We start from the raw sequence: 13402 nt of genomic DNA, 5'->3' as shown, positions 1-13402 counted from the left end.
GCCAAGTTACATGCCAGGAAGACACGCCCTGGTCCCAAGAGGCACCAGAGTATTCTAGAAGCTGGTCCAGGCCCCTGCCGAGCTTGTGTTTCAGGTGCTTCCTGTAATTATTAGTATCGCTGTTAGTAATAAGGCTTGCTGTCAACATTAGTGCCTGCTCGAGGAAGCAGACCTCATGAACAAGGCCTGGTCCTTCTACTTTGCAACTGGCTGTTTCCAGAATTCCTTGTCCCTTCTCTCCAGGGAGTAAACTGTCTCTAAATTCAATCTCAAAGCAGCCCCTTTGATGCAGCCTTCCCATTAGCTCAGCCTCCATCCTGATCCCTGTATGGTTAGATCCAGCCTTCCAGGCCTGCCCTTATATAGAAGATGAAATTACACATTAGATACAGAGGGGCCAACCGCTTGCTGAGTCCCTACTATGGAGCAGTGTGTGAAGCATACACATTACATCAGATAACCTTCTTCTTGTTCATTTCACAAGGGAAGAACCTGACAATTGGTAACCTACTCAGTAGCTGTGGATCTAGTTCTGTCTGGCTCTAACCTCAGAGGCTCCTTTTGCATATGCCAACATAGAATCCTCACAAACCTTTATTCCAACTGTTCTGTTTCTCTTCTTTTCCTCCTACTCTCCCCTTCCACGCCCACACAGGACCCACTACCAGCATATTCAGCCTTTATGAAAATAAATTCAGCTATTTATGAAATTATTATTTCATATGGAAAACCAGAGAGAGAAAGAACCAGATTTCCCAGGCTCCTACCAAATCAGGGGGCCAAGCCAGGAAGAAGGTTCTAGAAAGCTTAGGAAACAGATCTAAAGTCTTCGTCAGCCATTTGTCTACCTCCAGACAAGACAAAACCTAATCCCATAGCAGTTAGATAGTTTATACCTCTGAAACTTCCCAAACTTCATTTTCCCCAGTAAGTAGGGGGAAAGAGAGAGAGAGACAGAGACAGAGAGATAGACACAGACACAGAGACACAGAGATAGAGACAAACAGAGAGAGATGGAGAGATGTCTAGACCTAGATTTGAGAAAAAGAAATGCAATGGTCAGCCTGCATCGTCACAGTTATTCTTGGAGGAATACACAGGCTATTCATGGGATTCCACCCACCCATGGGCTTGAGAATTGACTCTATGCCCCTCTAAGAGCTGGGAGGGATATCCGAGGGGATGGGTAATGAAGACTCAGAAGTATTCTGCAGAGATGCCTCATCATCAGATGCACTGGAAGGCAAAATTCATGAGAATCTTGTGGATGCCAAATTAAGTTTATTTTTAAAAAAAAGATTTATTTATTATTATTTCTAAGTGTATTGTAGCTATCTTCAGACACACCAGAAGGTGGCATTGGATCTCATTACAGATGGTTGTGAGCCACCATGTGGTTGCTGGGATTTGAACTCACGACCTTCAGAAGAGCAGTCAGTGCTCTTAACCTCTGAGCCATTTCTCCAGCCCCAAATTGAGTTTCTAATGGCTATCACGAGAGTGATGTGTGTTATCAAAGAGATGTTAGTTATCCACATAATTCTTTGGCGACCCAAAGAGCTAGAATTCAGTCCTGGCAAAGTTGGAAAACGGTGCAAAAGACAGAACCAGAACAAGGAATGGAAATAGGTGACTTGGTGCTATTTGTGTCTCTAGACAGACGGATAAATCAGAAGTGTCTTAAGGTTTCCTCTCAGAGGGGGTGTCTGTGCCTAGCCAGTCATTTGCCTAGTACTGCTGTTTGGACTAGGGACCACCATGGCCCCAAGTGTTACGAGCTTGATTCTAGTTTCTGCTATTTGGGGATGGTGGGACCTTTAGAAGGTAAGGCCAGTGGAAGGAAGTTAAGACAATGGGGCATGCCCCGTTTCTCCTCTTGCTTTTTCCTCTTTGCTTTCCAACTCTAAGGAACGAGTATCTTCCTCTAGTGTGATTTCACAAGCTTGTGCTGTCACAAGCATGTGCTGTCTCATCAAAGCAAGGAAGCCAAGCAGCCATGACCTGAAATCTTCAAAACTGTGAGTCAAAAGTCAGCTTTTCCTCTTTCAAAGCTCATTATCTCAGGAACTTTGTCATTGTGAATCAAAGCTGACTAATATAAATTTTGCAAGCCAGCTATCCAACAAGGCCATCCATTGAAAGTAAATCCTAGAAATGTACAAGTAAATGAATTGTATCAAAATAGCGTTACTAAGCACCTAACCTCCACCACTTTGGGGCTATTTTACTATCCATCTTTTTTATTATTTCTTTTTTTTTCCCTACTGCATCTGAATTGTGGGTACAACAGTGTACCAGCTCAAACATTTCTCCCAACCCTAGGCCACTAACACCATGTTGGCAGCTTAGGTATTGAACTGTGGGAATATTTCTATCACAGAAGATAAATACTACAAATCAAAGCGTATGTGACGCCAGCCCAGTCCAGCCCACTCCCAAATCCATTGTTCAACGTATATTACACTATGTGCCTTTTCCCCATACCTCTACCCAAACAGGTTACACACAGAAGAAATGAGGGGGAAAGATCCAGGTGTTCTTGAAAGCAAATCAATGTCTTTGAACAGTAAGTTTCTTTTCCTATACACTTAGAAACTTCCTCACTTCCCAGCTTCGCCCTAACAGGAGTTGTTGCCAGAATCTCACTGAAACCTCTCTTGCTACTTCTTAAATGGGTTTTGCTTGCCAGAGCCTCACAATTTTCCACAGCTCAAGTGAAAGCTAAGTCTCTGTCGGCATGGTTCCCCCACTCCCAGGATGGGGGGATAGGATGTCGCTCACCACAACCTGTAAGTCACTTGGCTGCCTCAGCCCCTCACCACCTTGCAGGAGGCTGGGCTGGCAGTTCCTCAGAGTGTAAACACCTCATCCTCATTTCAGCTTTATCAGTCACCTGCCTTAGGGCAAAAGTGTGCCGGGCACAGGGCCCTGCTGAAGAGCTAACTCTATCTATGAATAAGTCATCTGAAATGCACTCATAAACATGGCCAGGTGATTGACAGCTTCTCTGCTCCTCCCTACTTAACTCTCTTCGCCCTGCATCCTATACAGCCAGTGCCCAGGCCCCAACTTTTAGGTAAGTGGTCTTTGATTCCCTTTGCCCCCACATTCAGTCTCTCTCATCTATCCTGCCAAGCACTGTCAGGACAAAATAGACAACACTGCCAACCACTCCTTGACGAGCCCTGATCCCATCTTAGAAGTTTCCAGGTTATTTTATACCAGGCAGGATACTCTGAGCCTTATGCACACCTACTGTATGTTGTCCTGGGACGGGAGAAGGACGATTAGGGTGAGCAGTTCCTTTTGAGGAGAAGAGAAACAAAGTCTAGGCTCTCAACAAGCAGGTAGCTGGGCCAAACTAAGTGGCCTTGAAGTACTGTGAACTTCTGAAGGTCCCTTAGCCTACTAACCAGACTGGTGTCCTTTGTGAAATGCAACTGTGTGGTCCACCAGAGGCCACTGAGTTGAAATTGGATGCTCTGGGCTCCCCACAAGTAGATCTTGGACCAAGGAATAAAAACTGTGCATGGTCAATAGAAGAAAATACTCTATGAGATCTTTGTAGGTTTTCTTTGTTTTTCTCTTTCTCTACTTTGTGTGTTCTTCTGTCTCCTAATGCTATCTTCTCTGGTTCAGCTCAGCTTCCCCTGGCTCAACGGTCTCCTGTTTTCACTCTGCCTGATCTCTTCTCTGCACCAGTTGCCTTCTCCTCTCTCGCCTTCTCAGTCTTTCTTCTGCACCAACCGTCTTCTCTGACCTGGCTCTCTGACCCTACTCTTCTGCCACCTTGACCCGCCTCCCATCCAACTCATCTTGACAACCAAAGGCTCACGCTTCAGGAGGCAGTGAGCTGCCTGCAGCTCAAGGTACTCTGGCCAGAAGAAGGGCTTGGGATAGCCCTCATCAGGAACGATATAGAGAAAATTCAGCTATCAGAGGAAAGCCTGATGTCCTGGAGTCAACTGTCCTAAAAGTCAACCAAATCTTAAATTATTGCCCTTTTTCCCCTGTCTCGGTTGAGATATAATAATCTCCCTAAAACCCCATTTCTTCTGTATAATGGAAATGGTGCACAGCCTCACAGAACTAAAGAGGTAAGTAAATTCAACTATTTGAAAGCACCTGGCACTTTGTGGGTGTCTAATAAACTTAATCTTCCCATCAAAGAGGGCTGAACTAGATATCCTTGGGTCTTCCTACTCCAGTGTCTGAATGAGTTTAGATCCCTTCCCTGGCTGCTGGAAAGGGAGGCATATACCTGAGAGAGATAAAGAAGTTCAGATTAGGTAGATAGATGGAGAGGAGAGAATGTTGAGACGGCCAGGGAACGTGTGCAGGTCACCTCTAACACCTGACCACTCCCATTTGTTCCCTCTAATGGAATAAAAAGGGAAAGATGGGTTTGGAATTTTAAAGTCCGTTCTGAAGGACCTCAGTTTCCCCATTCATACTGTGAATTGACAGGACTAGATGCCCCTCCCCCACCCCTCCCAGCTGTGGCTTTCCCTATATGAAGGGGAAGCAGAAAATTCGAATAGGAGGTAAGGAAGCACAGATCATCCTGTCAAGGTTCCCCACTCCACACCCAGCCCTACTCGGAACACGGGACAGCCACCTCGAAGTCAGTCTTTAAGTTTCTTTATTGTGCTAACACTGTTGCCTTGGAGCTCAGATCTCACACACAGAGCAATTCAGCCCTGACATCCACCTACCCAGGGCTAGGGGGCCCTCGCCTTGGCTGGGGACATCTGGGTTGTACCTCTGCGGTTCTGGGATACCGACAGCTCTCCTCTCCCTTCCTCTCCCTGGAGCCCAGGGGTGAGGAAGAGCTCTGAACTGTCTTCTTCTGTCTCCCCCACGCCTCTCCTCCCACTACAGGGGAGGAGGGTCTGCCCGGCTTGGCTTCTCAGAGGGAAATTTCCTTACCACCGCTAGGTGGCCAATGAGAGAGCCAGGTCTGCTAGCCCGAACCTGTCCCCAGCTGCGGGCGGAGAGCCCCCGAACCACCTCCCAGCCGGGGCGCAGCCCGGTGCTGTGCGCTCACACTAAGAGGCCGTCCTTGCACGAGCGCTGCTCGACCTGGGCACAGTCGGCGCAGTCGGCCGGCTCCGCGCTCTTGACCTTGATGTAGACGGGGGAGGGACCCGCTTCGCAGGAGGCGGTGCGGGGCACTAGGGCCACGTCCTCGGGGCCGCCGCAGGGCGGAGGCGCGTACTTGCGGCGCAGGGAGCGGCTGACGTTCTGCGTCGGGTACCCCAGGAGGTGGGTGACGCGGCTGCCGCGCCCGCTGGCCTTACACCCGGGCGCCTCGGCGTCCACTCTGGAAAACAACAGGCGGGCGCGTGAGCTGGCTCCTCCACGGCGCGGCGTTGGCACGGCCTGGGCAGAGCTGGGGGCTCTTGGACACTTCTCATCTCCCGCGCCCCCCTCCTCCTGCCCCATCACCTCTCGCTCTCTGGACCTCAACTTACTCTCCCTTATTCACATCCCAGGGCCAGCGACCCTGCAGCGCCCCCATGGCACCATCCCCATCCTTCACACCCTGTTTGTCCTCAAGTGTCCCAGCTCAAGGCGGGCAGCTCCAGTCAGGTTGCCCTTTGTCCCTTTCTAGTGTTTGGCTAGAAGGGAGCCTTAGTGATCCGGGAACTGTGTCCCTCCTTTCCTTGACTAACTCTCACCTGAACTCCGGCAAGCTCTCCTCGCCTCAAGTCCCTCGCTCTCCTTTTCCTCTGTCCCCAAGGCATTGCAATCATTAGCACTGCTATTCTTGTTCTATTTTTATTTCTAGATTGCTTCTAATGTAAGTTATTAGCACTATTGGTGTTAACGCTTCTTAAATAGGCATGTTGAGGTTCTGGCCGGCGCAGTACAAGGGAAAGGTGACAACACACGGTCCCTGCCCTCCAGGAGCTTACAGTCTAGGCCAGACAGACTGGGGGATGCATAGACGACAGGAAGGAAAGGGGAAAGCAAGGAGCAGAGGTGAAGACTGGAGCGGGAAGGGCAAAGAGAGAAAAGCCATGCGGCGAGTGGGCAGGTCGACATGCTGAAGTCCCAGCACTCCATGGCGATGGCGGGCAGGTTTGGAATGGGGTTCCCAGCCGGCCGATGGCAGGCAGGGGTGAAGAGGACAGGGCGCCGGTCCCCCGCCGTGCAGCAGCATGCAGCATGCATCAGGTTTTACCTGATCTCACTAGCCAAGTCGCCGCAGGCCCCTCCGCCGACCCCGCCGCCGACCCCGTAGCCGAAGGCACCTCGGGCACCACCGGCCCCGCCGCCTCCGCAGCAGCAGCAGATGAGCCCCCAGATGCCTACTGCCAGGCAGGCCAGCATGAGCAAAGAGCCCAGCACTGCTCCAACGATCATGCCTACTCGCTGGGAGTCTGTGGAGAGAGAGAAGTGGAGGGAGTCAGGCTTCTGACAGCCTGGCACATGCCAGGACAGATATCTGTGGGATAGAACCCAGGCCCTGGGAGGCTCTGTGAGGAAGCTGGGGGTTCTGGGGAGGGGGGAGAAAAGATTAAATGAATCTGTAGGTGGCTTCCAGCTGCTCTAAAAGGGGGGGGGGAGGGCTTGCCTGACAGCAGTGGAGAGGCAACCAGCTGAAGCTCCAAAATAGAGTTTAGGTATCTGCAATCCAATCCCGGNCCCCCCCCCGCCCCACCCCACCCATCCCCAAGCCAGGGAATTCTTAGGGCTGCTGTACCTACCTGAGACTTTCACCTCTACCACACAGACGCTGTAGCCCACATGGTTGGCCACTGTGCACTGATACAGCCCATCGTCGTCAGCGTTGATGCCCTTCAACAGCAGGTCTCCGTTGCTCAGGCCTGAGATGGGAAGAGCATCAGAGGGGTACTGAGACAGAGAAAAGTGATCTCTGAGAACTCCTACCCTGCCTAGCCCCTGTGGGGTGGAGGCGCCATCCTAAAAAAACAAGGAATGTGTATACAAGCACACTCTAAAGCTGACCCATACTCCCCTTGCTGAAACAGAAAAAAAAAAAAAAAAGGAAAAGACCCCTCTCTCAGAAAGAAGACACCATTAATTCCCTGTGACCTCAGAGAAATACATTCTGACTCAGCACCGGTTTGAAAAGTGAAGACAGGGTTAGACCAGAGGAGCTCTGGGGTACCCTCTAGCTTTGTTATTCTTTGATTGTGGTGATTTATTCCAATTCTCTAAGCACTAGGAGCCTCAGACTCCTTATCCTCTCTAATCTTCTCATGCCAGTGATGGCAGTCACCAGTAAGTATTCCCTTTTTCATCTGCCACGGAGGTGTTAAGCTACTTGCCTGAGATTTATTACCAATCAGCATCCTAGCCAGGACTCAAGGCCAGCTCTTCCTTGGACCTTATTCTCCCCAAATGAGCCACACTGCTTTTGACTGACATTCCATTCGCACCTTCTCTCCTTCCCTCAACAGCAGCTGCCTGGATGTGCCCAAATGAGCAGCCTCTCACCGGGGTGCCAGGTCTAACTTGGTACCACTTGGAAGTCCCAATCCGTGACTTTTTTTTCACTCTCCCTCAGCTGGGCCCTCTCACCTTGGTTGATGGTGCTGTGGAATGACTCTTGGTAAGAAAGCTCAGAGTGGAAGCTGTGCTGTGAGTGGTAGGACCCAGCTCGGTAGGGGTGACTGTGCCCACTGATCTTGGCCCACTTGTAGGAGAGGGGCTGAGAGCCTCCGTTGGCAAAGCACTTCAGCACCACATCGTTGCCCTTTGACATGTGGCCTTCCGTCCAACACATGGGCACCGCAGGACGTGCTGTAACAAGGCAGGCAATTATAAGCCCGGGCACAGCCAAAAGCCTGAGCCAGGCTCACAGCAGCCAATCTGCACTTGACTCTGAAGCCTAGAAAAAGGGGAGCCCAGAAGCATCTGGTCATACCTTGGACAGTGACAATGACCTTCCTGGTGGCCATGGTGGTCTTCTTCACTCGGCACTCATAGGTTGCTGTGTCAGATACCTGCAGGTTCATGAGGTTGATGGAGGCGTCGTACTGGCTGGGGTCTGAGGCTGCAAAGCGGACCCTCTGCTGCAGATGGGGGAGGTTGCCATGACCTATCCTCTTGTCTTGATAAGTAAGAAACTGTGAAGCAAAGAGGAAAACAGAGCTGTTGAGACAATCTGAGCCAGCAATTCACTGACCTTCTCTAAGACTCAGTTTTCTCAACTGAAAATGGGCATATGACAGTGTCAGGCACTCTGACCTCTTACGGAATGAGTGAGAGCAGATGGGATTAGATATTCTAGAGAAATGTAAGGTCAGACTGGGAACTTCTAAGGCAGGGCCCACATTCAATCTCCTACCCCCACCTTGATATGGGGTAGAAGGAGGTAAAGAGACTGGCTGGCTTGACTTCCAGTTGGGTGGCTCTTATCCCTGTTGCCTCATTTTCCCTGAGAGATCTTGGAGAAAGTTCAAGGCCTTGGTTTGCCTTCCTTCTCCCTCAGGATGTTGGCTTCCCATCAAGTTGACATCATAGAGTACAGAGAACCCTCAGCCAAGCACTTACAACATTCTCCCTGTGTGAGGGCTCTGAGTTGACTTGCATCCACTCAATGTCCAGACTGTTGGAACCAAAATCCTCAGGATCCAGGAGGTAGGGACAGCCTAGCCTCACATTGTCACCTTCTGCCAGGTACATGACCTCCTGGCCATCCCCGTTGATCCTTACAGCAGACAACAGTGCTGGTAAAGGGTAAAGCAGGTGGAAAGAGAAAACAGAAACAGTGCTTAGTAGTCAGTCTCCACCTGCCAGCTGGCACTCAGTGGGGCTTCCACAGGAATGAGGGTGTGTGTGTGTGTGTCTGTGTGTGTCTGTGTGGGTGTATGTCTGTGTGTCTGTGTGTGTACTGGCATAAGCAATACTTATGTTGTTTATTTGTTTATCCATATGGCAGTCTCTGGGCTTCCTTGTGAACTTGTGTATATATTTTAGACTTGTGTAGATGAGCACTTGAGTGGTATGGTTTACATATACAGAGCTCTTGTGTTGAACTTGTATATTTGCATGTATGAATATACATATATGCATATATATGTGTGTGTATATATGTGTGTGCGTATATATATATATATATATATATATATATATATAGAGAGAGAGAGAGAGAGAGAGAGAGAGAGAGACTCAAATGTGCATTATATGTCTATGAGTCTTTGTAGCTGAAAGATGTTCATGTGCATGACCAACCATGTAGGATATCTACCTTCATATTTACATGACAGTGTGTGTGTGTGTGTGTGTGTGTGTGTGTGTGTGTGTGTGTGTAGGTGTGTATGTGTGTGAAACACCCAGAGTCGTTAGATGTTTTATTGGAAGAAACAGGCTATTTAAAAGCCACCTGCATGGGTTGGGTTTAGGCCCTATGTGGGTCAAGTGAAGTGCTCTAGCCAGAAGCAGGAGAGTAGATACAGTGACTCCCGTCTCTTTCCATCCCGAAAAGCAAGAGTATAGCTGTGCATGCTGGGGTGGTGGTGGTGGTGTGTGGACTGTGTGTCCTCCTCCTTGTGCCATTGTGTAGTTCCAGTATAGCTGCTCCCACTTGCTTGCTCCCATTGGGGCCCCTCCTGCCACTGAGTCAGAGCAGGAGCCCAAGGTTTGGAGCCAGGATCAGGAAACTTAGGACTGAACTTCTCTCCCTCCCTCCCCTAGAGCCTCAGGCAAGCTCTGGGCCCAACCGGTTAGACCTAGAGAAGGATAAGGGGGGGAGTGAACCCAGGGCTCCACCCTAGACATTCAGCTCTTTTCTTACCTCCAGTCTCTGAAGCACTCCTTCTACAAAGACCTCACCAAGCTTGTCTATGGATGGCCTTTTTTAGTAAACATCTCTCTGGGGATCCCAGGCCCAAGTCTCAGGGAATCTCTCCCCCCCGCCCTCTCTCTCTCTCTCTCTCTCTCTCTCACACACACACACACACACACACACACACACAGGTATACACCGACCGTCCTGGGCAAAACAAATAGACACAGGCATGTTCTTTCAAGCCCTCAAAATGTGAATATATGCCCATGCAATCTCCTCCTTCTTCTTGCACACAAAAACTATTGGATCTATACACAGACACATATTTACAGACAAAGAGAGTCCACATTAGTCTAGGACACACCCACTGCATGCTCTGGTGGCTTCCTGCGCGTCCATTCAAGACCAGACACATCTGCAGAAGCCCTGAGTTCCAGGTGTAGCCTGCCACTGGAGAAGCTAGCAAAGGCCTTACATGTCCCCCAATATCTTAAACGGCACTGGACCTGCCCCTCTAAGCCAAAGCTAACCCCCCCGTACATTCTACAACCTGAAAAGATTCCAACTTGACCTCGAACAGGCAGCCTAGCTTCTGGAACTCTAACGGGACCTGGAGATGCCTCCTTCAGCCTTAGGCCAAGAGAATACCAGCTCATTCCTAAGATAAGGATCCTGATGCCATCTGCCAGATCCCGGGGCGTTGAGAAGCAAGCCAGGGATGAGCCAGAGTTCTGCTGAGAGCAGAGACTCCACCCTGGGGATGAACCACTGGAAACAGCTGACAGCAGGGAGGATTCCCTTGCCCTGCATCATGGAGGTCAACCAGGCAGAGAGTAAGTATTCAAAGAAAGGGGTTCGGGGTAGAGGGTACGAACTGCAACAGAATGCCTGTACCCTGCACTAGGCTGTATTGCTTCAATTGTCTCAGGCCAAAGAGCCTCACCCCAATTCCTCAGTCACCTTAGATGTTTCCTCAGCTCCTCCCAAGGGTTCCAGCAGTTTTGTACCTCCTCCCACCCCTTTGGCATATCACTCTGGTTGATCTTGCTGTGACACTGGGGAAGGATTTCCAGGGAATGTAAGAGAAAAGGGAGGCTTGTGTAGAGAGAAGAATCGGGGTGAAAGCCGGTGTAGTGAAGAGTGCTGGGTAAGAGGACTTGAGGGGAGAGGAACAGGGGGAAGGCCATCCAAGGAACTAGTGATTGTCCCTTAGGAAATCTCCAGGGCGGGCTGACCACCCTCTGTGCAGAAAGTCACCTCAGCAGGTGTCTGATCTCAGCTAAGAAACCTATTCTGAATTCAAACTGAAAGGAGAAAAGAGAAGACAAGAGCAGCTCAGAGAAAGTTTTGGCACCTGCCTCCACACAGCAAGAATCTGGCCCACATGCCCTCACACATGGAGATGCCTTGGCTCTCCTGGCACAGCCAGGGCTCCTAACGTGGGCACTGCCTGGGGGGCTTTCAGCAGACAAAAAGAGCAGTAGTCACATTGCCAGAAATTCACTCATCACACATATGTGCACACACACACACACACACTCATACATGCATATTGCCACACAGAGAAACAAGATGAAACAGTCCCCCCTTCCCTCTCACCTTCTCCATACCCGTCATCCTACATCTAGATGCCCACCCCAGGAGGGGCTCCATGCTACTTTCTGTAATACTCAATAGAATGTCCCTTGCCGGAACTTGCCCAGTCCCGGGCAGGCCGCCATAGGATCCAAAGCTGAGCCCCGCCTTCCACAAGTGCCCCCAGAGAGGCAAAGGGGCTCTGGGAGCCTACCATCCATCCTTGTCCACATCCTCTCAGCCTCATCCCGGAGGAGGCATCTTGTAGCACGTGGGGCCCAGAACACAGGTCCCAGGCCTGGGTTCTTACTAGCTAGGATAGAGGCCACCCAGAATGTAGAACCCTTTCAAGGCAGACTGCTTTCCTGCCCAATGCTCTAGCTTGGGAGGGCCGGCCCTTCCACTGGGAAAGGCACACAGACTGTCTAAAGGAAACAGATCATTGGCAGGCTCCTCCTCAGCCCCCACCCAGAGCTGATGCTCACCTGACTCCTACCCCACCTGCAATTCCCTCAACTAACTCCATATCTCCAAGCAAGCCCAGGTCTCCAGCTCCCAGCGTGGGAACAGCACAAAGGGCAGCTTGCACACAATATATGAGTTACACAGGCTGCCAATGACCATTCCAAAGCTTCTGCACACAGACACTGCCCCAAGCCTTAAGGTACGGGCTCTCCTGGGGAGAAGCCCCCTCGGCAGTGTCGAAATCAGCATCAGCAAAGTGAAGGTAGATGGTCCCTACCAGTGCCTCTCAATCATCCGTGAGGCTCCTCCGTGAGCCCACGAGCATCCCTGACCTTTGGCATCATGCTGGGTATCCCTGCCCCTGCCCAGCCCCATACCTGGGCTCAGGCACACAAGTAGAAGATGGAGTGCTCCTCGAACTCCCATGTCTCTAGGCTTGGTCTTTCCTCTGCCTGAGCTGGGCTCCAGTGGGCTGGTGGTGGTGGGTGGAAGGGGCAGGTGGAGGGAGGGGGAGCGGAGGGCCCAGACACTGCCCGGGGTGGCAGGAAGGTGCAATGAGTGCCAGGCTGAGGAGCAGCCGGAGTTATTTCTATAGGAGGGAGGGGGCCTGGTCCCCGCCTTGGGGAGGAGCCCAAGTAGCCCTAATTAGCAGGGTGACAGGATGGCCTACCCAGGCATTACCCAGCTCTCACCCAAGCTCTTCCCTGTCCCAAGAGTAGTGCAGGGGGACCAGCGGGACTTGTAATTAGGCACCTGTTAAACCTCCACTTCCTCCTGGCCAAGTCCTCGGGGTGACAACAGTCGCCCCATTTTCCAGCGTCCACGGAGCTCCTCTCGCCACTCATTCGCTGCCTCCTTCCCTGGGGGGAAGTGGGAAAGAGGAAGGAGAAGCCAGATTTCCAGAGGAAGGATGGCCAGCATTTGAAGAGTTAACATAACCAAAGATATCCCCCAGTCTCATGCACCCTTCCATTGCAGAAGACCCAGATTTCCGGGTCCCAGTTCCTTCAAGCATCCTTTGCCCTCCAGGTCAGGTCTAAAAGATAGTGTATCAGAGAAGGGATCCCTCTGCCGGGCTGGGACCTAGAAGGAAAGCCCAGGTAACAGGAGATACAGGAATGTAGCTTTTCTCTGTCCCTTTAAAGGGAGTGAAGCTTCTGGGTTGAAGAGGGAAAGAAGGGGTTTGTGTAAGAACAGGGTCTTCCCACGCTACTGTTTCTCCATCCTTGCTGGCACAAAGGTCATCCCCAAGTTCAAGGATCCCAGAGAGCAGGAAGTGCTATGATGGGTTTCCCTCCCACACAAACCTCTCTCAGTCCACTGAAGCCTGAAGAAGGATCTGGACATGTGGAGGGAGTGGGGGACTGCGCACTGTGAGAGAATGTTTGAGGTAGGCAGGACAGGAGGTCATGTGCGTACATCTCTCACGGGGATGTGGATAGGAGAAGGACTGGGACCCTCTGTGTGCTTTATTCTGGGATTTTTTTTATTCTTGGCATCTCAGCCAGGCCCTGAAGATTTAATGTAGGCCCAGTGTTAATAGGAGTCAGAATCCCCTAAGAACAAAGACCCTCAAAGCCTGGACCATCTACAGGGCAT

At 50.9% G+C, this 13402-nt stretch overlaps 1 protein-coding gene across 2 annotated transcripts; it reads right to left on the bottom strand.

The window, feature by feature from the left end:
• Positions 1-4625: 4625 nt before the first annotated feature.
• On the bottom strand, positions 4626-12357 carry Vsig8 (V-set and immunoglobulin domain containing 8). Of its 2 annotated transcripts, XM_021160894.1 has the most exons (7): positions 12181-12357; positions 8527-8702; positions 7898-8099; positions 7552-7773; positions 6714-6833; positions 6188-6386; positions 4626-5323 (listed from the first exon to the last, which is right to left on the bottom strand). In XM_021160894.1, the coding sequence occupies exons 1-7, from the start codon at positions 12227-12229 to the stop codon at positions 5044-5046; spliced, it is 1248 nt and encodes a 415-aa protein (XP_021016553.1). In that variant the 5' UTR covers positions 12230-12357; the 3' UTR covers positions 4626-5043. The 2 variants fall into 2 exon arrangements, with proteins under 2 accessions (XP_021016553.1, XP_021016561.1); XM_021160902.1 differs by lacking the exons at positions 8527-8702; positions 12181-12357 and adding an exon at positions 8327-8398.
• Positions 12358-13402: the final 1045 nt, after the last annotated feature.

This window comes from Mus caroli, chromosome 1, assembly GCF_900094665.2.
Source record: "Mus caroli chromosome 1, CAROLI_EIJ_v1.1, whole genome shotgun sequence".
Taxonomy (NCBI): domain Eukaryota; kingdom Metazoa; phylum Chordata; class Mammalia; order Rodentia; family Muridae; genus Mus; species Mus caroli.
This window is presented reverse-complemented; position numbering and strand designations above follow the sequence as displayed.